The following is a 25,603-nucleotide window of genomic DNA, read 5'->3' as shown; positions in this document are numbered from 1 at the left end:
GTGTGTGTGTGTGTGTGTGTGTGTATGTATCTGTATTTGTATATTGTTATTTTATTTGCATGTGATGTGGTTTAGGTTCGAGGGTGTTTGATCCTCGACAAATTTGTTTGTTATGATTGTTAGATGGCTGTAATCATAGCCGTTATGTTGTCCGATTGTTTTGTGTGACAAGTGGTTTCTACCGCTTAAGGGACCACGATTGATTCCCTAAGAGTAGTATACAGGCTTGAGCCTTATCTCTCTTTCTTGTTTGTTTGTTTGTACGTGTTTGTTAATGCACGTGACACAAGGGCTATGTACGCAATGCAGTGACAAAAGTCAAGAGGATTGGAGAGAGAGCAGGGAATCAGTGGTTCTATTTTCTTCATGAGAAAGTGAGGTTATGTTGCGAAAATGGATGATGGAGAGAGATACACTAGGGTATAGTGGACAAATGGGGTTCAAGAACTTAGGGGAATTAACAAGTTGTGACTATCTAGCATTTGGTGTACTCATTTGGCATGGGTAACTCACAAGCCTCACTTTGCTACTCTTGATGGGCTTTAAGACTATGCTCTTTGAGTTGGGAGCTTGGGATTAGTGTGCGATGTATCTGTATGTGGCAATCACTCTCGACTATTATCCACATGATTATGTCAGACCATCAAGGCCTGGGAGGATTGGTGGCAGGTGAGAAGTGTGTTAGTAATGCACTTAGGATCTCGAGAGTGTTGTTTACTTAGAGAAACCATGCATAGTGGTTAATTAGGTTGCATCTTGTCCTTGTTTGACTATTGTGTGTTTGTGGCATTTGAGGAGTAGAGGAGTCACCCCTACAACCAACAACTTTCAAGTATTGAAGATGTCGAGTACACTGGCGGGCTTGGTGTAGCTTGTAGAGTAAGCAGGTATTGCCATGCACTATTACATGGACCACATGTTACGTCTGCCATACTTGAGTCCACATAGTGCCAATAGATAAACCGAATACAATGCCCATTATTGACCATACATTGACTTGCTATATCCCATGGAATTCACCACTCGCACAAAGCTTTGATATTATGATAATTATTGCTAGAAGAGCCATGCCATGATTTGGAATTCCTATTGACTCCAGTGGAGTACAATGGGTGGGGCAACATTCATCAATATAACGTGGAACAAGTGCACCCAGTCAAGGTTATAGAGGACTAAGGAGACCATACGAACATGTTGCCTTAGGAGATTGAGGAGTACCGAGAGCTTCAGAGGCAATTGGAGAAGACGTCTGAGAAGGAGAGTGAGATTCTTCTAAGGACGCATCTTAGATAGTTCAGTACTCTTGGTGTGATAAGTGGTCTGTTTTAGTCCTAGTTTTCTTCATTGATTTTGATGTATTTTAAGAGAGGTTTCTCCACATATATGTATTTTGTTGAAGCAAAGATGTAAAAATTGATTTTGCTTACTTTCATATTATCATGGGTTGTGTTCGTATTATTTCTTTTGTGACATTACTGATGTTATTTATTTATGTATAAAGACTAAGTTATTCTATATCGGAGTTTATTTTAATTCAATGTAAATGTTTATTGTTTCCAATTGACACATTGTTTTTAAGAAAATAACAAAAAAAAAATACATGAAAAAGTTTTACTAATGATAAGTAGCAGTTAAATATTGTAACACATATTTCTAAAATAAATTAAATAAAAGAGTTTTCAAGTAATATTTTAATGTCTAAAAGTCGAGGTGTTACAATAACTATTTATAAAAGAGATAAATTTTAAGAATTAATGGAGATAGAATTAAAAGTAAGGTGTCTATTTGCAAAAAGAGTAAAGATTAAGATCAATTGGAATGAAATTAAAGTTTATAATGTCTATTAGCAAACAAGATAAAATATAAGGATCAATTAGTATAAAATTAAACTTTAGATTGCCTATTTACAAAAAGTTTAGAAGAGTTAAACACTTTTTCACTTAACTCATAAAGTTGATACAACGATGTGAAATAACACTGCCTTCACATATGAGTGGGGGGGGGGGGGGGAGGTGGGTAAATCTTATTAGTGAGAGAATCATGTTCGATCTTTCTTATGTGTATAATTTCTTTGGGCAAGTGATAATCACATATTATGAGTGAGATTAGTCTTTGACCCGATGATTTGAAGACACGTGATCTTTGACTCAGGACAAAAAAAAAAATCTTTTTTCACTTAAGTTCTATAAATTTGATTTTTAAATTTTATGGTATTCAAGTAGGAAACTTTAATTACTAATATTATTATCAAAAGATTTAAAAACATAAACAAAAAGGTTATACACATACAATGTAAAATAATAATTTTACATTATTATCAAATCACAATTCCTAAAAAAGTTAGAATCACCGAAAAAGTTGGTTGGTAAAAAATTCATACCAATCGACAATTTTTTTTTGAATTTTTATGTAAAAGGTCTATAAATGAAATTAACAATTTTGATAATATATCCAAATTTATCATATATGGTAAGTTTGCTGATTTTTACAAAATTATCTTAAAAATCATATATATCAATATTAATTTATGATTGAATGTCAAAGTAAAATTATTTTATACCACATCAACATTAAACTCAAAAATATAAATATAATGGAAAATAATTTTTTTCAGAATAAAATATGTAAAAATAAAAAAATCATTTGTTACATAACAATTCTTGCAACATATTATAAAATTAAAGCACAATATAATGAATATATAATAATAAAAATAATTTTAACATATAAAATATTACAGAATATATGAATCATTGAGAATATAGCAAAAGAGAAAAATTAAAGCAAAATTCCATACATAAAAAAAGTCCAAAGATATGATAGGATGAATAGTGAAAGAAAAACAAACCCTGGATTGTAGTAATTTATTAATATTAAGTCTAGATCGATTATTAGATGCATGCATGCGATCTGGTTTTTCTCTTAACAAGCTACATGATGTGCTGGACACCATGTCCATGGCCACGTTCTGAATTCCAATCTCTCAACAACAACAACAACAACAATCACAATCTCAAACCCTTTCGTCACCGAGTCACGACTCAGTTCATTATAATCATCAATTTCTCTCTGCCATTCCATATGATATATCTACACGGCAACGACAATCTCGAATCTGGAAATCCGAAATCCTCAACCTCGAACGTCGTTGTCCTTTCAAGAGAGATATACATATAGATCTGCGATTTTGAATAGAACAAATTAGGGTTTCGTCAATGGCGTCATCGCGGCGAGAGCGGAAGAATCTCTCGCGTTGGTGAAAAAAAAAAAAAAAACTAAACTTCCGATGGGCAACAACTGTGTGGGACCCAACGTCGGCAACGGCTTCCTCCAGTCCGTCACCGCGGCGGTGTGGAAAACGCGCCCGCCGGAGAACCGCCTTCCTCCGCCCAACGCCGAGGCCAAAGCCCCCGGCGGATCCGCGCCTTCCACCGCAACCACAACCACCAACACCGCCGATTCCTCGAAATCACCGGAGCCTCCTCCCGGCATGCCGGTCCAGAGCACACCGCCAGAGCCGGTCAAAATGCCTGCCGCCGCCGCCGACGCTGCGAAACCGCTCCCGCTGAAGCCCGAGAAGCCGGCCTCGAGCCACGCCATGGAGCCGGTCCCCGGCGGCGGCGATAACAACCACCAGACCAAGAAGCCCACCCACTTGAAAAGGGTATCTAGTGTGGGACTTCAAGTGGAATCCGTGTTAGGTCGAAAAACCGAAAACATGAAAGAGTTCTTTAGTTTGGGGCGCAAGTTAGGGCAAGGGCAATTCGGGACAACGTTTTTATGCGTCCAAAAGGGCACAAACAAAGACTTCGCTTGCAAATCAATCGCAAAGCGCAAATTGACAACGCAGGAGGATGTGGAAGATGTAAGGAGGGAGATTCAAATCATGCACCACTTGGCGGGTCACCCCAATGTGATACAAATTGTTGGGGCTTATGAGGATGCTGTGGCTGTGCATGTTGTCATGGAGCTTTGTGCTGGAGGAGAGTTGTTTGATAGGATCATTCAAAGGGGGCATTACACTGAGAGAAAGGCTGCTGAACTTGCTAGGCTGATTCTTAATGTTGTGGAGGCTTGTCATTCTCTTGGGGTCATGCATAGGGATTTGAAGCCTGAGAATTTTTTGTTTATTAATCATGAGGAGGAGTCACCTCTTAAGACCATTGATTTTGGACTCTCTGTGTTCTTTAGACCAGGTATTGAATTTCCCTCCTTCTGGTTTAGTTAGTGATCCTTTGGTGTAAAGAATCATTACTTTAAGAGCTTGAATAACCATAAAACTTAGATGCAGTTCTTTAGATGTTTTTGGTGATGTTAGCTAATCAAAATTAGAGTTTCATTTTGGTAGTAATAAAGATTTCCATTCAATGTCAATATAGATTACTAAGATGAAACTTTAATTCTGATTGGAGAATTATACTAAAAGCACCCAAGAAACTGTATTTAGGCTTTCTTCTTGAGTAAATAGCTTAATAAAATTCAATAAGAATTTAACACATGAGAGCATAGACTTAGTTTAGATAAACTTCTTAATAAACAGTTATAGAAAAAGAGAATAAGAGGTAAAATGAACAAAATTTCTTGTATAAGTTAAAATCAACGTCAATTTCTGAAAGTTAAAATTGACTTATGTACCTCAATGTTTTGAGTAGATAAGATAGCTTTTGAACAAGTTATAGTGCGTAAGTTAATTTTAACTGAGAGATATTTGATTCGTTTTACCTTCCTATTAAGCTTCTTGCTACGAATAAAACTGATATGGTCATAAGTCACCTTCATTAGTTTAGATAAGCTTTTGTAGAAGCTATTACAAAACGTTCTTTTAGTAGTATTTGAGTTGATTATGATCATAAAGTGCTAGGAAAGACATCTTATGATCTTTGTTGTTGAAATGTGTGTGCTCCTATGCTACCAAAATAAATGCAATGGAAACAATAGAAAACATGTGGCTTTGATCTACAAGATTTATCTCTGTGATTGAGAGTGAGTTACATGTTTCTTGTGTTATAGATGAGCAAAGTTACCGGTTACACATTTGTTCATCATTTTTGTTTACTTTGATGATCTATGGTTATTGACTTCTATCTGCTAGTGCATTTGGAAATGGACTATCTTCTGTTTACTGAGCTAATTATATTAACTGGAATTGTGAATACGATTTGGCTCTGTTCTCTTTCTTGTCTACTACGAATAGAGTAAAGTAAAGACATGGCATGGGCACTGTTCCTTGGGGATTTGTTTTCACAAACATTTTCGTCTTGATGTTTTATGGTGTGTTTGGAATGGAGAGAAATAAGATTGGAGAGAAATGTTGTACTTTTTTGTAGGACCCACACCTTTTATATTCTACTTTAATTAAAAAATTATTTTTTATTTTCATCCTCTCTATTTCTCTCCTCTAAACTAAACACACCCTTAATATTTGTCAAATCAAGCATGAGGTTGATGTTTTGAGTTCCATATTTTTTCCACACTATTATATGCATAACCAGAGGGTGAGCACTGGCGCAACAGTAAAATTGTGCCTTGATGACCAATTGGTCATAAGTTTAAATCCATAAACAACCTCTTTGCATATGCAAGGGTAAGACTGCATACAATGACTCTCTCCCATGCTTTCACATTACAAGGAGCCTTTGGCACTAGAATATGTTAGTTTCATATATCTATAACTACTTTAACTTTTATTTCCAAAATTAATATTTTTATGCATGTGAACTACTTCTAAGACTCTAAGTTGATTTTCATTTAGCTAATGTCAGGGCATTATTATGGCTACTTTATGTTAATAAAAGGGAAGAGGATCTTTATGTCTTCCCCATATTGTTTGAGAGTTGAGACTAGAGAAGGAAAACCAGTTTCATATTTTGTTTAGATACAGTAGGATGACTGCTCAGCTGATGCATAGATATGCATTTTATCACCTCAATTGGTTGTTTAGAAGTTAAAGAATCATACATGTGACTATGTGAGCAAAAATAATAAAAAAAAAACTAAAAATGAATCATACATTTAAAACAAAAAAAGAATTTATTTTAACAGCTGTGGACTTTGGTTTATGGGATCTATATTCATAGAGTTCTACAGAGGAGAGAGATAGTGTATTGCAAGGGCTTTAAGTTTTTAGATTAAGTCATGTATGTATCAAGGGAGCTTAGTTCGGTTGGTTGAGCAAGGTGTGTGAGTTATTGTAAACCCCTGGTACCTACCTTCAATTTTTATGGATAAAAAAAGAAGATTAAGTCATGTTTGTAGGACATCCTGTTACGTGTTACCTCATAAAAAATGTTCTCTTAACTTAGGAGGGCTCTCCATTTTGTTTAACTATGTTAAGCACTTTTGCTTTTCCTTTCTATTTTGGATTTGGTTCATTCAAATTCAGATTGAGAAATTATTCATAACTTCAGGTGAAACATTCACTGATGTGGTTGGGAGCCCATACTATGTGGCCCCTGAAGTTTTGCGGAAGCAATATGGTCCAGAATGTGATGTTTGGAGTGCTGGGGTGATCATCTATATTTTACTCAGTGGAGTTCCCCCATTTTGGGATGGTGAGAATGCTATAATTAATCACTTGATTTCATGATGTCAACTCCTTTCACAGTTTTAGTTGTGTATGTGTTTGTGTTTGTGTTTGTGTAATAATGCTCATAATTCATAATGGTTGGTATATGGATCAGAAACGGAACAGGGAATATTTGAGCAAGTTTTGAAAGGAGAACTTGACTTCATTTCTGAACCCTGGCCTAGCATATCTGAAAGTGCAAAGGATCTTGTTCGGAGGATGCTTATAAGGGACCCTAAGAAGCGGATGACAGCACATGAAGTTCTTTGTGAGTATGCCTGTCTCATTGATGCTACTTGGCTTGATCTTAAATGCATCATGGAAAAGTTCACACTTTTTTTGGTCATTAGAGATCAATTTCAAATAATTTAATAGATAGTCTAGTTTTTTTTTTTTTATTGGCAAATGTTAATTTGTTAGAATGTTAGTTTTGTTAGCAGAGAGGAACGAACCAGTGACCTTTCCCCTCTTTCCTTTTCCCCTAACCGTCCAACACACCTATATCTCCAATAGATACTCTAGTTATCCAGAATTTTCTTTTTTTAACAATTTTTATTCGTGATGACAGATTATCTGGTTAGTTGCTACTTACTACTATAAACTAATGGCTGTAAAGAGAATGAGAAATATGCTGGCCATGAATTTAACATTGCCCCTACTAGACAGACATTACCAATACACCATTACTATAATATTCAGAAGTTAAAGCCAAAATTTTGATCTTTCCCTGTCAATGGACTTCTTATTTTTTATATTTCAGATAAAATTTCCTATTTCACATTTGGTGATTTTCTTTTGGAAATTGCATTGCTGATATATGCCCCTATTTCATTTTTCACTTAACAGACATGGAAATGCTGCACTGCAGTATCCAAATGAATAAATATAATTTGAAATTAGAAGTGTATTAAAGATATTTATGGTTGAATCACTACATTTTTTCCCCTTTGTTGCTTTGTCATTGTTGTTTATCACTATTTTGCGGTATTAGTTGGTGACTTGTTATTCATTAATAAATCATCATCTGAGCCTTGGAGTCCTCTCTTCATAATAGAGTTCAGGAATGTTACTAGATAATGTATTTAAATCACGTGCTCCTTCCACTTTAAATCCGGTTGCATAGCAAGACAAAAAGGTTTCAAGAACATTTAATGTTAGGTTGAAGAGATTAATACAGAATTCTCAAAAGTGGCATTAAGAGAAGCATCATGATCTATTGGTTCATTTTAATTTGTTATTATACTTTTAGGGCTGCATAATCATGACATTTATCTGATTATTAATCTTCTTCATTTTTAAATATACAAATACATTAAGCTAATAAGCTTGATGATGTGCAGGCCACCCATGGGTTCAGGTTGGAGGTGTTGCACCTGATAAACCACTTGATTCTGCTGTCTTGACTCGTTTGAAGCAATTCTCTGCAATGAACAAGCTCAAAAAAATAGCCATTAGAGTGAGTATCCAGTAGTTATTTGAGATTAGAAGTTCATTGCAAGTTACAGTCTTAGTGTCTTGTACATGGCCACCTTGTGCTAAAAAACTATTGCATTTTATTTCTGATATCTAATTTTCCATACAATGTTGTCTGGAACAATCTCTATAAATTGATAAAACTTGTGTAATTGATCGAAGCCTTGGTCATTTGAAGAATAAATTGGGAAAAAAATGCTGTTATTGTTGATAATATTGAAAATTTAGACATTGGAAGATAATTGCTCTATTCAAACTGTGGTATGACTTGATGTTATCCCTTGGCAGGTAATTGCTGAAAACCTGTCTGAGGAAGAAATTGCAGGACTGAAAGAAATGTTCAAGATGATAGACACGGATAACAGCGGACAGATCACTCTTGAGGAACTGAAAAATGGTTTGGAGAGAGTGGGTTCTGTTCTTAAGGATTCTGAAATTACTTGGCTAATGGAAGCAGTAAGTGCTTCCCTGGTATCCAATTGGCTGTTCTATGTACAATTGTTTCTTGTACTAAAGGATTTTTGACTGGTTATAGTTTGATTCGTTGGAACACAATTAGAAAGACACGGTACATATTAGAGCATCTACAATGCAGTTGCTTATGCAAATTGCTCAAAAATAAGATGTGTTGCTTAACTAAAATTGTCATTCGAGCATTTGACATAACATTTCTTATACAAGTACCATTGTTTATATAAGCAATGTTGCTTAACTATTTTTTTTTATCAATATAAAAGGTACTTTCCAAGCCAGGAATCAGCAGCAAAAGGAGAAAAAATAAGTTTAGCACTCTCATTAACAACCTTAGCATTGGAGTGAAATTTTGTATAGAGTTCTTAAATCAATGTGGCATTGTATGGCCAACAACTTTAAGATAAGAAATCATGCATTGTAGATGCTCTTAGTTGTTTATGAGAAACCATTATACTTTAAAAATGAATGGCTGCTTGTAACTCATTTCAGAAAAACAAGAATGCCTTAAACCAGAACTGGCCTTGAAGTCTTGGACTATTTATGCACTATTATATTAAACTGAATAATTGATTTTATTATGTATTTCATTAGATCAATCTTTTTGCTTTCTTGTTTATAATTCAGGCAGACGTGGATAACAGTGGTACCATAGACTATGGTGAATTCTTAGCAGCTATGCTTCATCTAAACAAGATCCAGAAGGAGGATCATCTATATGCTGCATTCACATACTTTGACAAAGATGGGAGTGGATACATTACAAAAGATGAGCTCCAACAAGCCTGCGAACAGTTCGGCCTAAAGGATTATCATCTAGATGATATAATATGTGAAATTGACAAAGATAATGTAATACATTGCATTCCAGTGGTTTACTTTTTCTGTTTTCTTTTATTTGACTTGAATTCTGCACTGTTTTCAGGATGGACGCATTGATTACAGCGAGTTTGCAGCAATGATGCAAGACACTGATTTTGGCAAAATGGGTTTTTAAACAGCATTAGTAAAATTATGGATACCTTCAAGCATTAGTGAACTCTTGATCTTGCCAAATGGGGACTTGATAGATAGATAGTCTCACAGATAGCATATTTTCTCTTCCAGATGCCTAAGTTATGTAAGTACATGCACTTAGAAATTGTTTGAGCTTCAGGGGAGAGGAAGCTTCAATGGCCTGCTAAACATAGTGTTTATGTATTTACAAATCATTCTTTTATTGAATTAGCCTAGTGCAATAGATCACAGTTTTTCCTGTCGAATCTGCAACCCTTTTTTGGGGGGTAAATGGATGGTAGAATGATTTTTCAGCATGTGATATGATGGTGCTACTTAGTGATGGTTCTCACTCTACATCCAATTGGGAACAAATTTCCAAAAGCAGTGATGAAGGACATGCATTTATGCACATCCAGCTGTGCATGTCTTGAATCTTAAAGCCATGCCATCTTTCAGTGAGTCTCAAATCATGTGCTCATGCTGAATATCATGTTGTATCAACTCATGTACCCTGTTTGCATTCATGTATAGAGCTAAGTTATCTGTAGCTTTGGTTTAATGATGTTTCACTTTGAGTGTATACACACAATCGTTATTTTTTTTTTCCTTTTTCTTTTGTAACTGTGTATTTCTTGCCAATGACACAAATAATGAATTTGATTAGAATCATGAGATGCAATGCCGCTGCCAACCTTAAGTTGTTCTATTTGGTTTAGCTATTAACTTTCTCAAGTCCTCAATAAGCAGGATCATCTAATTACCTAGACTTGGTTGATATACGCCTTTCTTATTCCCTCCTTAAATAATTCAAGTGCCAACATGATGACTTAAAAGAAAAGGAAAAGAGTAATATACTTTCATGAGCCAAGTAGTTTTCGGGGGGGTTTTCCCCCCCCCCCCCCCCCCCCCCCCCTCCTCTCCCTTCCTTGGGGCTGCTTACTTGGTTCTTAAAGGTTAAACAATTTAAAAATGTCATTTGTTAAAGACTCAAAGTAAACGAGTTTTAATAGAAGTTGGCTATATAGACAACATTTACCAAGGTTGCTTGAAAATTTAAGGTTTAATTCCAGTTACTATAGTTGTAACATCTTTTTCTTGATTTATGTGAGATATCTTTTCAAATAACAATTAAATTATCCTTTTGGAAAAGGTTACAATAATTAAAACTGTTCATAATTAAAAAATTATCAGTTTCGAGAATGTTAATTAAAATCATTAATTTAATTTCAAAATTAAAATTAGTAAATAGTAGTCAAAATTAAAAATTCGTTAATTCCTAAAATTCAGCTACTCCATATAATTTCAAAATTGAATTACCAATGAAGTTCAATTTAATTGATTAGATAAGATGTGTGAGTGTTATAAATTTCTACAAATAAAAAAATAACAGTTATTTATTTGGTCTCTCAAATCTGGTTATTGTAGTTATTTATTTTTTTTCCTTAATTTTCAAATTTCACTTTTTAGTTTTCAATTTTAAAATATATTCTTTTTATTCTTTCTTGCAATGCGGTAAAAATTATTCATAAAATATGTATAAAAGGACATTAAATATGTATGTAATAAGTAAAAAAATCGGTCAAAAGAGACTTAAAAAAACATTTTTTTTAAGTTGAAGAACTAAAAAAAACTTAAGTTTAGCAAAAAACCTTAATATTTTTTCTTTTTTTATCAGAAAAAAATCTTAATATATGCTCCAAACTTAATATTTTAGGGAGTATATATAGTAAGATTAATAGATAGATACATAGAGAGCTAATAAGATGGCCAATGGGGAACTACAAGATGTGTGTATGAAATAATTAAGAAGATAAGTATAACAATTCTTAACATTTCGTCATATCAATAAAATATACTAACATTTATTTAAGAAAATAATTTATATGAGATTTTCTTTTAAACCATTCACTTTAAAATTGAAATAATTATAATAAAATAAAATATGAAATTAAACATGAAATGTTGATTTATTTATGAAAATATCAGATTGATTATCAATAATAATTAGTTGACATAATTTAATATTACATTTATATACGATATATAACATTTTAGAGAGAAAAAATTATTTCGAAATAGATATTAAAATTAATTTTACATTTAATATTTTTTCAAAGACTATACTTTATCAATATTTAGTGAAAATAATGTATAAAAAGAATAAATAGATCATTAGTTAAATAAATAAATGATATATTAAAAATTTATATAATATTTTTTTAAAAAAATTCAATCAATTAATTATATTTTTTTAATTTCAGTGACAATCTTAATCGTAATGTAATCTGGAATTAGAGAATAATAAATGTCTTGGATAAGTGAATAACGGTTTCGGGGACTTACTCTAACATGTGAGCAACGTGAAAGCAACACCTGCTCGAAATCTTGGCTCCGCCGACAGAGAAGGGGACGAAATCGGCGCCACCCACCGCTGGTTTTAACATCACCTGTGAAAGCAGAGGCGCCAACGAGCAACGCTTGAGGACCCTGAAGAGGTGTCTCCGCCACCGTAGAGCCCTAACCTGAGCTCTCTCGCCGCCGTCGCAGGTGGTTTTCTTCCTCTCCAGGTATATTTTTTATTACCTTGTTTCCCGGGTTTTTATGATTCTATTGTATGTGGCCATTGGCTACAACTTTCCAATTTTCACTGGCACAATTGAAAAATGAGTATGAATGAAACTGTTTTTTCTCTGTTGCTGTAGCTATTTGTGCCACATTGTTATTGTGTTTTTGCAAATTGCATGTTTCATATTAGGCATTTCTTTGTATTTGATTGATGATTGCTGTTTTGGTTGAATGAATCTGAATAAGGCTTTAAACTTAAAATTTATTTTATTCTTCCGAGAGTGAGAGCTGTATAAGAGGCTTAGTATTATCTTTTTTGTCTTCGTAATGAAGGACTCCTCTGTGAGTGTCTTGCACTAATTTGCTGCATTGCTGAATTTCTTGAATCTGGAATCACAACTTTGTCCGCAATTGCGGTCGCTATTGGTGTTATGGTTGCAGCAAGCGTCCTGCATCCTCTTGTCATCTTTGGCGAGTCTTCGGCCAATTAAACTTGAGCTAATATTATTATCTCAATATTTATGCATTTCATACTCATTTGCATACAAATTAATTTTTTATACTCATATAATTAATTGATATGTATATATACATACATACATTTCAAGTTTTCAATTGCTATGCGACTTTTGCTATTAGCCTGGGACACTATCCGTTATATGATATTGCAGATTATTGGCTTTCCGCCACTTTCCACAATCCGCAATTGATCACACTGGTTATATGTATGAATTTACACGTTGAAGCTCTTGTTTCTTTGTTTGATGTTTGTTTCCTGGCCAACACATAAAACATTAAATCATAATGCCGTTTTTTTTTACATATAGAATTTGGATATTACTACATATTAGAACAGAAAAAAAATAAATACAAAAAAATTTCTTTCAGTGTAGGTATCCCTCTTCTCTGGAACAGTGATGCTGCCAAGACATGTTCAAACTATTGGTAGTCTCCTTGAGAGAGTTATGCAAGTTCATGTTGCGCAGCTCAGAGGAATAAATACACATTTCTGTCTTTGGTACTCTTCTGTGTCGACTTGTAATGAGCTGCCAAGAAAGCTCAACAAGTATGAGAGGAAACCACCGGTGACAAGTTTTAATGAACTTAAGCGTCAAGCCAGACTGGAGAGAAAGGAGAGGCAAAAGGTGCATGAGAATAAATTACAACCTCCCGAAAATGGCTTATTGGTGGAGCATTTAATTCCTATTGCTCATGAAGTTTATGCTGCCAGATGTGAACTAATATCTACTGTTTCAAGACTTGTCAACTACATTGCTATTTATACATGCAGGTCACACCATAACTCTAGTATTCTTCATTGTGGTTGTTCAAGCTTTTAGCATGTTGCCTGTAGATATTCTATTCAACTATGATATCTGGTTTGACTTTCTATCAAAAGTCTTTTCTTTCTATTTTTTATCTTGTATTTTTGGAATGAACTTGTACTTTTAACTTGTCAACTAAGTGATATAATATGATTTTTTAATGCATTATGGGTTTTAGATGATTTCTTAATGCAAACACTGAACATGATCTATCTGAAATGAATAATGTAAACATGTCTAGTCACTTGGGCTTTTTTATTATGCATAATTGTTTAAGTGTTGGATGCTTTGCAGCTTATGTGGAGAAGTTCATGTTGGTCATCCACCACATCAAATTAGAACATGCGATGTTAGAGGAAGCCCATCAAGCAAAGAACATAGTTGGGTCAAAGGTGGTGTTGAACATGTTCTGCCACTTGTAGAGTCATTTCATCTGTATGATAGAATAGGGAGGGCTGTTTCACATAATGAAATGCTTGAAGTAGACCGAATTCCAGCAATTGTTGAATTGTGTATTCAGGCAGGTTTTGACATACCTGAGTACCCTACCAGGAGAAGGTCCTTCCCTGTTTACTGTGTTGCTGGTAGGATTATTGATTTTGAGAAAAGATTTCCTAAAGAAATTTCTCTTGGTGAAGATATAGAAGCACATGGGTTTTGGTTTAAGAAAAAAAGAGTGGATGTAAACACAAATTCTATGGCAATGCAATCTGATGATATCCAAGGTTTATGAAAACAAATTCTTTTTCTTCTCTCTTAGACACCCACACATTCTTCCTTTGTTAACTATGCTGACTATGTGCACACATTTGTGCAGCTATTGCTGTTCGAGGCATGAAAGCCTGGGAAAAAATGCATGGAGGAGCTTCAAAACTTATGGAGAAGTATGCTGTCCAAACTTGTGGATATTGTCCAGAGGTACAAGTGGGACCCAAAGGTCATAGAGGACGAAATTGTCAAGCTTTCAAACACCAGATGAGGGATGGACAACATGCATGGCAGGAGGCAAGAATTGATGATTTGGCACCTCCAGTATATGTCTTTCACATTCGAGATGATCAACCTAGGAAACCTCTGGTAAATGAGTTGAAAAAGTACTATGGTATGCTACCTGCAGTGGTTGAGCTATTTGCCCAAGCTGGGGCTCCAGTTGATAAGAGTTATGCTTGTATGATGAGGGAAGATGTTGTAATCCCTCAAATGGATGAGGAAAAGTGGGTTGTTTAAAACAATGATTTGATTTAATTTCTTTCAACTATTTGTATATATGCTAACAAAGATAGAGGACCTGTCTAATGTTGGTAATTAGAGATATAATAGGATGAAAAAAGAACATTGGGCCGCTAAACTATCTCGTGTTCTATTGGCAACTTAAGGTTGCAGTATTGATTATATGGAACATATCTACTTTTGGCACCCACTGCAGGCCAACGGACTTGGATTTCTTGCTGGGATTCCTTTGAGAACAACTCTTCATCCCTCTACCAATCTCATTCATCACCTAATTTAGTTATAGTCTGATCTGCTTTTATGCAATATTTTGTAGTATAATTTCCTATTACTAAAACCAAAAAAAACCTTAGCCCACAGGGTTAATTTACTATCTTCTGGAGTACAAGAGGCAGAGGGATGGTTGACAATGCACTGGATAAGGTGGAAAAAGTGTTTTACATGCCAATCATATTAGGAAGAGGAAGTAAGTATAGAAGGAACTTCAAAGATTGGCAACAGTTCCTTGCTCGAGCTCTATCAGATTTGCCGAACAGGTATATTCTTTTGTGTTTTGAAATATTTTTTTCTTAGTTGCATGAATGTATCTTGGTTATGAGACTCGATGATTGCTATGCATTTATTTCTGAATTGCTTTGCTGAAATTGCTATCACTCCAATATCAAAACTCCACATCATCAAGAAAGGAACTCTACTTTGACTATATCTTAACTTCTGTGTCCATTAAAATGCATCATATCTATCTTATCTTCAATTTGTGCAACTTCTGTGTATGCACCCACTGGCTTGTGATGTAGCCAAAATTATCCTTTCTATTTAAATATATGAAATTTACCAAAAGCATTATGCATCACAATAACGTGAATCTGAACAGTATTCTTATTGAGAGGGACCCTATCAGTTTGAGTGAACCTTTCAAAAATTTATCTTTACGATACATCATTAATAAAGTATGTGTAATTGTCACTTTACAATATCTGTTAAGAAAAAAGCTTGCGAACATGTAATGTTTTAAGCTACAATTTCATACAAGAGATAAAGCTACAATTTCTTAAAAATTCCTTGGTCCTTTAGTTTAATTTTTAATAAAATGTAAGATTGTTAACCTATTTAGTAAATACTATAAATAGCCTACTGATCTTTCATACGTGTCATAGCAAACCACACAATAGAAAATGTCTTACTCATCACGCCTACGTACAGTGCATGTAAAAAAAATTTAAGTTGGATATTGGAGTTGTTATTGGATGCTATTTATGACTTTTTTTAGTTAAATGACGTGTTCCCACTTCTTTTATAAGAGTTGAGATCTGAGTTGGGGGTAGGATATCCTTCCCTTCCAGTAAATGTTGATATGTTGTAGGAGTCTGGTGGATGTAGAATGGGATGAATAACTAAGGGAGTCCAATTCAGTTGGGTTGAGTAAAGTGTTATTAGTTGTAAATTCTCTGATAATTGTCTTTCCCGATGGATAAAAAAAAGTTATTGTAAGTTTCATGGTTTAACATATAGACACTTTTAAGGCTCTAGTCTATTAAGAACTCTAACAGAGTAATGATAATAATTCTAATAAGCACTGTAATTATTAATCTATTAATAAAGAAGTTAAGTGTTGAAGTCAATAAAAACTAAGAGCCTCTAGAGTGTAGATGCCAGTGAGCCATAGTTACAAGTTAATTTGGATGATTATTGCAGGTGAGCAAGGGTGGGAGAATTGAGAACATTATGGAAGCAAGTAGATCCAAGTAACTCCTACATGGTTTAATTGGTAATTATTTAACGCATCTCATTATTTGCTTCGATGCTTCCCGAGTGCTTTACAGATTGGACAAACGGCAATGCACTTGGAGTACACTAAATCAAATAATGAGGTGTTTTAAGTAATATCCGGTTTAATTTTGAATCATGGTTATCTGGACTCCTTTCTTATCATTTGGGCCTGAATCCTATGTTGGGTCCAGAACATGACACAACTGTACTAAACCATCCTCTGTTTGGCTCCCTAGAGGGACAAAATTTCATTCTCGAAGGAAGAATATTCTTCCCCTTTATTTTTGTAAAGTGATAAAGTATAGTTGTAATAGTAATTAATCAAAAATGACAATTATAAATCATATATTTTATTAATATAAGCATAATGACAATGTACAATTTTTTTTACAATGCACTTATAATTAAAAGATGGTTGATTTTTATAACAATTCTTTTAAAAATTATACCCATGATGATTTCTAATTAATTTATAATGTTAATGCAAAAAAAAAAAAATTCAAATACGTGTACAAGCATAATAATATATAAATAGCATCATCATGTCAACCTTAAACTCTTTAGTTAGCAATTATTATATGTTTGTGTGTGTTTGGTTTTCAAGTTAGAGGCAAGGAACACCAATTCAACATCTCCTTTCCTTATCTGTTTTTTCCTTGAAAAGTGGAAAACTCCCCTTCAACACTCCTTTCCTTTTCTGTTTTTGTCTTCAAAAGTGGAAAACTCCCCTTCAACACCGTTGAAATGGTTTCCAAATTGAAATGTCATTTTACCACACATTTTATTCTCTTAAAAACAGTAAATGATTTTACCACATTCAAAATGACATTTTATTTTCAAAATGATATTTTATTCTCTTAAATGTATTACCACACATTTCAATCAAATCCTTAATTGAAATGTCATTTTGAAGTCCTATAATCCTATATTAAATTATCTTAATCATGTTATAACCCAAAATCAAAAGATTGAAACTAAAAACAACTGTATGATGTATACTTTGTTTTTTAGTAAACCAAAAAATATATTATATATGTGTGTTTGTTTTTCCAGTTAGAGGCAACAAACACCAATTCATCATCTCCTTTCCTTTTCTGTTTTTGTCTTGAAAAGTGGAAAACTTCCCTTTAACACCGTTGAAATGGTTTCCAAGTTGAAATGTCATTTTATTACACATTTTATTCTCTTAAAAACAGAAAATGATTTTACCACATTCAAAATGACATCTTATTTTCAAAATGATATTTCATTCTCTTAAATGTATTACCACACATTTCAATCAAATCCTTAATTGCAATGTCATTTTGAAGTCCTGTAATCTTATATTGATTTATCTTAATCATATTATAACCCAAAATCAAAAGATTGAAACTAGAAACAACTATATGATGTATACTTTCTTTTTTAATAAACCAAAAAATATATTATAATTGAAAGTTGAATACAAGAAATACATGTTCACAACCAAAACATAGCAGAATATCGTGAAAAAACAAAAGCTTTTTATACACTCAATCCTCCTACGTAATACCGAATGCTTCCTTCCACAAATTGCTAGCACCCCAGAGCTTTACAAAAAATATATTTATCATATGTTACACCTTTTTTTTTCTAATTTTATTTTCGGTTTAATAAATAGCTTTTTAAATGCAAGTCTGGTATACAAACATCACTTTCGTGATAAAGTGTGAAGCTATCATGGTCCTCCATGATTTAAGAATTATTATAGACTGAAAAATTATGATCACTTCATTTATTTTATGAAAAGAATGTAATAAATATAAGTCCAACTAACAACATCTACAATACATAGTTATTTAAATAAATTAGTTATCATAATTTAGTAAATCTTATAATTTTATATATATTTAAAAATTTTACATGAAATTTATTAAAATACTAAGATTATTAAAATAAATGATTGACTTAATTTTATGGGATCTTATAATGTTTGAAAAATAATATTTTATTTATACTATAAATTTATTAAACAATGATTACTTATATAATCAACTTCTTATCATTTGTTTCATTAAAGAAAAAGGTTAAAGAATGTTACTTATAAATAATCTAATCGGAGATGGTCTAATATTAGAAAATTTCTAACAAATTTCATGCATGGGCGCACATTTAGTCAAAAACATTGATTTTTCTATTGTTGTTGGGATTAGTGTAAACTTTTGCATTTCTTCTTGTCATGTTTTGGACTTCTGGGGCAGGGGAATAAAGGTAGTAGGAGAAGCTAAAGCATGAAAGGTTGAATGAATTGAGACTGAATTGAAAAAAAAAAGTAATATTAATCAGAGGTTCCACGTGGAAACAAAATTAGAAAATTATGCCATGTGTCAGAGAAAATACGGTGGTGGCTTTTGCATGATTTTAATGACGATCTGAGTTGTCCACACATTTTGGTCTTTGGTGGCACACGTGGCCAAAGCATGGAGTCTCACCCCTCTAACCTTACAATTTTTTGCTTTTATTATTTTGAAAAAAGGTTAGATTAGTAAAATTATAATATCGACATGACTATTAAAATAATAATTCACTATAAAAGCCAGATCTATCGTACATTGTGATTTGTTGTTGAATGAGTGTGTAAACTAGTAATGTTCCTTTTTTATACTTAAAAAACTAATAATCTTTTATTTTAACTTTTATTTATGCAATTATTTCTCTTAATAATAAGAAGAATAACTTGGTATTTAAATGCAGTGTGTGGGTGGACACAATTGGAGTTGGAGTGTAGTAAGTGGTCCCTTATCACTCACGATGACACTTTTTGTAAGTCAACATCATGTCGTTCTTGCATGACTTTCCCTCCCACTTAGGGCACCGCCCCTTTCTGGCGACTGGCAAGAGAGAGGAGAGAGAGAGAGAGTCATGGCATGGTCATAGTATCTCATTATGTGGTCTCCTCTTTTATCTTTGATTTCATTATTCCTATTATTTTGTATAAAACAAAAATCTTGGTAAATAAGAGAGAATTGAGATAAGTAATATATCCCTTTCTATTCATTATGGGAAGTTATTTTAATTTTTCAAAGATTAAAATAATTGACTGTTATAGTTTATGATTTTTTCTTCAGTATATTTTATTTGATTCATTGGAATCAAAAATAAATATTAAAAAATTATAATAATTCATATATTATGTTTAAGTAATTGATTATATTATTTTCATCAACAAACTATTGATGATTATTTTTTAAAAAAACTAACTGGTAGTTACATTATTTCTATTAACAAAGTTTTAATATAAGATTTTACTTAAATGATTCGAGTTCAGTTTTACTTAAATCATTTTTTTTTACCTTCAAAGGCAAATTAAATAAGAGATGAATATAACCCGTGTTCTTCCTCCGATCCAGTTTTTACACATATGCTTCATTTCAAACAAAATTTTAAGTATTTATTATGGTTGATCCGTTTAGCAAAAATTAGCATATAGTAGATAAGTTAGTTGATAATGGATAGCTTATAATTGGTAGTGGACGAGTTTATAGCATAAGCTAACTAATTGATTTAATTTTTGTTTGGTAACGTTAGGAGTTGAACTATATAAAATGACATAGGAAGACATGTTGATGTAGGAATTAATGAAACAAATTAACCTTTATTTTATACAGAGAAACACTAACCTTAACGATATAAATTTCATTAATTATAAGTTAATTGTAGGAATTTATGAAACAAACTAATGATCATAAGCTAGTTTTCCCAAACTTCAGAAACTTTCTAGATGCATTAATCTTTCTTTTATATCGAGTCATATTTATTTTTCAAATTTTTATATATAATATTCTTTGCTTAATGATAACTTCAAACGTAATGTAAGAGTAATAGTTTTTACTTTTATTTGTGAGAGATATTAGGGGTTAGGATTTTATTTATTTATTTATTTGTGAGAGAATAATAATTGAAACTAATTAATTGAAATAGAAAAGATAAAAATGAGATATTAGTGGTTCTACCGAACATGATTATTTTTGGTGCAAGATACTTTTAAATAAAATAAAAAGAGATATTAACAATACACTACTACAAAAAAGCAGTTTTAACATCGATTTATTAACATCGGTTTTGGACAAAACCGATGTTAAGTTAACGCAGTGACATATTTGTAAATAAAGTATTTTTCTTAACATCGGTTTTCCAAAAAACCGATGTTAATGCATACATGTTAACATCAGTCAGTTTTTCAAAAACCGATGTTAACGTATGATATGTTAAAATCGGTTTTCCAAAAAATCAATGTTAATGCATACACATTAACATCGGTTTTTTAAAAACCGATGCTAACATCATTAATTAACATCGATTTTTGAAAAATGTATGATATGTTAACATTAGTTTTTTGAAAAATCGATATTAATATAAACTTTTTTTTTAATTATTTATATATTTTAAAAAAAATCATATATTGCATTATTAATTATATTTTAATTAAAAAAAATAAAATAATTAATAAAAAATAATAAATTCAAAAGGTAAGCATTTAAAAATTAAACTAAATTTTTAAAATGAATTTTGTAATTTTACTTTTATTATTTCATGATTATCATTTAAATATAACACACATTTATATAAATTATTTGATATTAGTTAATTTGAAAATATAAAAAAATTGTTTTTAATAATAGAGTTTAACTTTTATAGAATTTTTATAGAATGTTGGTAAAAACAATTATATCATAAAAAAATTAAATTTTTTATTAATATATTTTTATTTAATTATTATAAAAATAAAAAAAAATTAGTTTTTTTCTTCTTAAAAAGATAAATGGAGAATATTGTTTAAAAATTCTATGAAATCCTACTATATTTATATTATCGTATTATCTTTAAATTTAAAGTAAATTAAAATATTTGTATATATTAATTTGATTTATTGAAAATATATGTTACACAGTGGTTTAATTTAAATAATTATAGTTATCTCATATATTTGTAGGATTTAAAAAAATGATATTTTCATTATTTTTAAACAAATTTTTCAGAACAAAAATAAAAATATTTTCAAGACACGAAAATTATGTTTTAAGTCTTTAAATTTAGAGTTAATTATAATCCACATGTAATTTATTTTTATTACATTTGTCATTTTTTTTATTATTTTTAACCTCATTTGTTAATTATGTGAATTTTTTGTTAATAAATTTAATAAAAAAAATTATTTAGGAAAGAAGAAACAAAGAAAAAGAATTATATTTAAATAGTGATGAATTTTTTTTTTGTCAAAAGTTATTTTAATACTCAATTAAATATATTTTAATACTCATTTAGGAAAGAAGAAACAAAGAAAAAGTATTTCGGATTAACTATTTTCAGTCTCTATTTTTTAAAATTCTAATTTTAATATTTGAAAAAATATTTGACTTGTCAAAGTCTTCAAACTTTTCTTTATTATCTTTAGATTTTGCCGTCAACTTTATTTGTTTGACAAAATGATGTTATGATAAACATTGAGACTATCATATGCTAGATAAAAAAATATATATTGAATTTTATTATTAACTTGTGTTAAAAATAAATATCTCTAAACATGAATTATATCACCCAAAATCAAAATCAAATATGCAAAACCAATTCCATTTAAAATTAATTTTGTAAATGCTGATTCAAATTACTATCTAAAAATTGATTATGTTGTGATGAAAATTCTACATAAAGTTGACTCAAGGATACGTTGCAAATAATGGTTAAAGTCGGCCAAATTTTCATACACATACACAAAATTTTATAATTAAATGACAATATAAAATTTTAACAAATTCATTAAAAATCATCAATTTTTTATGACTTATTTTTCATCATTTAATGACTTTTTCTTTTTCTTTCAATAAATTTTTTATGAGTCTCACTTGTCTCCTCCTTTAAAAGTGAGACCTACTAAAATTATAAATTTTAACTAATTATAAAAAAGGGTATGGGAGAATGTGGCTAACATTTCTCCCTTCCTCTGTTCAAACTACATTTAATTTTTACATTTTATCAATACTATTTTATTCGTTCAGTGGGATAATTTTAACTAATGATAAAAAAGGGTAAGGGGTAATTTTAACTAATGATTTATTAAAAAAGAAATTTTGATATTTTTTTATAAAATCTTACATGAAAACATATAAATAAATAATAATTTAATTTAGAAAAATTTAAATATAAATCCATTCTATATTAATTGAAATAGGCTAATTTTCAAATATTATAAATAAAATTACCCCCAACAAATTTTGCTTAAATAACTTCGTTAATTCGTGTTTTAAGAAAATCATTAATTCATAGATAAATTGTGTTCTCCCAAAGTGTTGATATTAATTTTTTTAAAATTCCTTTGAAAAAATTTATTTTTATATTAATAAATAGTAATGCATTTTTTAATAAAATTTAGTAAACGCTGTAAATTTAATTTAAAATTTGTGTTTTAAAAAAATCATTAATTCATATATATATATATATATATATATATATATATATATATATATATATATATATATATATATATATATATATATATTCTCCCAAAAGCGCATTTTGTCCTCACTCAAACGTACTCACTCACTCACTCACTCACTCTCCCTCGCCGTCGTTGAGACACGAAGAGTAACTACCTAGCAACGCCGCCCTTGCCATCGCGACAGAGTGTCGTACATAGCAGAGCTCCCTCGCGACGCCATCCTCACTGTGCCGTTTCAGGTGAGATTTTTATGCCTCCATCGCGATTTCACCCTTTATTTTTAGGGAATTTGATTTCGAAATCACAATAGGAGTTGAACTTCACTACACCCGTAGGGACTTGGTGCTTGATGTTATGTATGAAAGTTTGAGATAACTAAGAAAAATTCCAATATTATAAAGCATAGAAAGATAACTAAGAAAATTTAAAAAACATCAAAAGTCCGATTGACTGTGCCTCTTTAGTTAGAAAAAGAAGTCAAGAGGCAAAACCTAGCACAAAAAGCATATTTGATTGTTAATGTTGATGGAGAGTGTGGAATGCTCCCAAACAAAAACCGTACCACGGTTATTTCCGGCAATGTATCTAAATTATTTGTATGGTATAAATTTCCAATTTTGATTAGACATGTTAATCAATATCCTAAGGATATTAATTAAAGAATTAAAATAATTTTTTAAAATTTTTTCTATAATTCTTCTAATAAATATTTTCTTCTTTTAATTTCTTAACTAATATACTTAGTTAACAACAACCTTTTGATTGTAGTATGGATTTGATGTCACTTAATATTACTTAAGAAACATTTTATCAAACAGTTTATAGACAAAGCATATAGTACCACTTATTGAAACTTCCTCTCATTTCAAGCTCGCCTTAATAGACAGTGGAATGAGCTGAGCTTTGCCTTCCTTCACTGTGGTTGGGATCCAAGATGATGACTAAATAATTACCAAACTAGTTGTCCAAAGATGAAGGATAATCTTATAGTTATAGTTGACCCAAAAAAGAATAATTGTAAAAATACTTCCAGGTTCTACACGAAAGGCTAAAAAATAAAATAAATTGCTTATACATATATATTAGCATTAACAATAATTAACCAAAATACAGCGCCATGCCCACTCCGAAAGAGATGAGTGCTCATCAATTCTTTACCACTTGGCAACTCCAATAGTATACCCACAAGGTTGAGTATACATTTAATGTAAAAAGCACTTGTATGGCTTTCTTTATTCAATTCCTTTTGCATATAAATGCTTATTATTATAACCAACGCTTGCTAGTCAAAGTTTAGTCACCGCAGTCCATGAAGTCGTAGTTAACAATAAGATGGCCTTGAGCAATGCTATTTAATTGCTTTGTTCGATCAAACAAAACTAGTTACAGTTTATATATGTATAGTACATGAGTCTTTTTTTAGTCAACAAAAATTCAAGGAAGTTAGCTCTCGATTAAATGCACACATGGTAAACAACTACCATACACATAATCTTATTCCAATTTACTAAAATGGATTGCAACACCGTAACCAACTACCACACACATGATGTCAGGACTCAAAGTTCACTTAAGTAGGTATTTATAGATTTTATGAAATATGAATTATATCCTTAGCAACTAAACTAACTTTGAGTAGCAATTACATGAGTCGATACTATAGAGTTTTGCTTTTGAGTGTAGCATTCATATTGATATTTGTTTTTGGGAATGATGATTGATGTAGGTGTTCATTCAGTTATTTCTTTGATTCTTGCTTTCATTTTGGACCGTGCTGCTCATCATCACAGGTACAAATGTTTGTTATCAATGAATATTTTTATTACGTGTTCACTGCCATTACTGACAATTGATATATGCTATACAAATTGTGTTCATGATGAGTGAACATTAGATTCCCGTTTGAGATTGAATGCAATGATTCTTGCAGATAGTTTGCATTAATCATTGTATTCAATCTTGAATTGTCCGTTTGGACAGTTTGGGGAGACTGATATTTTTATGGTAGATTCATGTGTTAAGGTTAAAATTATTTTGTTTAATTTGATGAAATTTCGGTAATGCATTTATAGTTGTGCTCTGAGTACATACTTGATTATCGGAAAATTAATTTCACTGATTCCATGTCATGTACTTGGAGACCAATGCGAAATGCTGCCAAAATTTTGTCAAATTTAACAAAATAGAATTAACCCTGATGTATGAAGCTACCATAAAAGACGGTCTTCCCGAATGGGATAGGGCCACACCTATAATAAAAAAGTGAGATTTTCATGTATCGAATAACTTTGAGAGTATGACCGAGTTATTACTTAGATGGATTGAAGTTGGATGAATGAAAGTCGCATCAGCTCAGAATATGAGGAAGGCGTCGAGCAATTCTTACAATTTGCTTCAGAAAGAGGTCAACCGGATGAAGATGGAAAATATTATTGTCCTTGCATCAATTGTTTGAACATAAGACGACAAATACTTGATGACATACGAGAGCATCTGTTGTGTGATGGAATTAAGAGAAATTATACGACGTGGATATGGCATGGTGAAATGACAGACATGCAGAGTGGGCAGCAATCTGAACCGTTTGATGTAGAAATGGGAGATCGCTTGGACGATATGATTCGTGACCTTGGGCAAGAGTCTTTCCAGCAAGCACATGCCCCTATGTATGAAAGATTGCAGAGTGACTCAAAGAAGCCTTTGTATCCGGGGTGCAACAATTCCTTGACGCTATTGTCGGCGGTGTTAAGT

At 31.6% G+C, this 25,603-nt stretch overlaps 2 protein-coding genes across 4 annotated transcripts; both read left to right on the top strand.

Moving 5' to 3' along the window:
* Positions 1-2,816: 2,816 nt before the first annotated feature.
* LOC100813232 (calcium-dependent protein kinase 20) lies at positions 2,817-10,188 on the top strand. Of its 2 annotated transcripts, XM_003537098.5 has the most exons (7): positions 2,819-4,196; positions 6,408-6,551; positions 6,681-6,833; positions 7,906-8,021; positions 8,327-8,494; positions 9,137-9,361; positions 9,435-10,188. In XM_003537098.5, the coding sequence occupies exons 1-7, from the start codon at positions 3,287-3,289 to the stop codon at positions 9,504-9,506; spliced, it is 1,788 nt and encodes a 595-aa protein (XP_003537146.1). In that variant the 5' UTR covers positions 2,819-3,286; the 3' UTR covers positions 9,507-10,188. The 2 variants fall into 2 exon arrangements, with proteins under 2 accessions (XP_006588896.1, XP_003537146.1); XM_006588833.4 differs by having other exon boundaries at positions 2,817-4,196; positions 9,137-10,188.
* A 1,643-nt stretch (positions 10,189-11,831) lies between these two features.
* On the top strand, positions 11,832-14,814 carry LOC100812693 (APO protein 3, mitochondrial). 2 transcript variants are annotated; one of them, XM_003537097.5, is made up of 4 exons: positions 11,832-12,075; positions 12,962-13,364; positions 13,693-14,123; positions 14,216-14,814. In XM_003537097.5, exons 2-4 carry the CDS (start codon positions 12,991-12,993, stop codon positions 14,623-14,625), a joined length of 1,215 nt encoding a protein of 404 aa, XP_003537145.1. In that variant the 5' UTR covers positions 11,832-12,075; positions 12,962-12,990; the 3' UTR covers positions 14,626-14,814. The 2 variants fall into 2 exon arrangements, with proteins under 2 accessions (XP_003537145.1, XP_006588895.1); XM_006588832.4 differs by having other exon boundaries at positions 11,841-12,075; positions 12,967-13,364.
* Positions 14,815-25,603: the final 10,789 nt, after the last annotated feature.

Source organism: Glycine max, chromosome 10, assembly GCF_000004515.6.
Source record: "Glycine max cultivar Williams 82 chromosome 10, Glycine_max_v4.0, whole genome shotgun sequence".
Lineage (NCBI taxonomy): Eukaryota > Viridiplantae > Streptophyta > Magnoliopsida > Fabales > Fabaceae > Glycine > Glycine max.
This window is presented reverse-complemented; position numbering and strand designations above follow the sequence as displayed.

What these genes read in the sequence shown, in the direction of transcription:
- LOC100813232 (XM_006588833.4), top strand. Translation starts at nt 3,287, where the DNA reads ATGGGCAACAACTGTGTGGGACCCAACGTCGGCAACGGCTTCCTCCAG. An exon ending in CTCTGTGTTCTTTAGACCAG is followed by an intron (nt 4,197 to 6,407) that starts GTATTGAATTTC and finishes TCATAACTTCAG; the next exon opens with GTGAAACATTCACTGATGTG. An exon ending in TCAAAAAAATAGCCATTAGA is followed by an intron (nt 8,022 to 8,326) that starts GTGAGTATCCAG and finishes ATCCCTTGGCAG; the next exon opens with GTAATTGCTGAAAACCTGTC.
- LOC100812693 (XM_003537097.5), top strand. Translation starts at nt 12,991, where the DNA reads ATGCTGCCAAGACATGTTCAAACTATTGGTAGTCTCCTTGAGAGAGTT. An exon ending in ATTGCTATTTATACATGCAG is followed by an intron (nt 13,365 to 13,692) that starts GTCACACCATAA and finishes GATGCTTTGCAG; the next exon opens with CTTATGTGGAGAAGTTCATG. An exon ending in GCAATCTGATGATATCCAAG is followed by an intron (nt 14,124 to 14,215) that starts GTTTATGAAAAC and finishes ACATTTGTGCAG; the next exon opens with CTATTGCTGTTCGAGGCATG.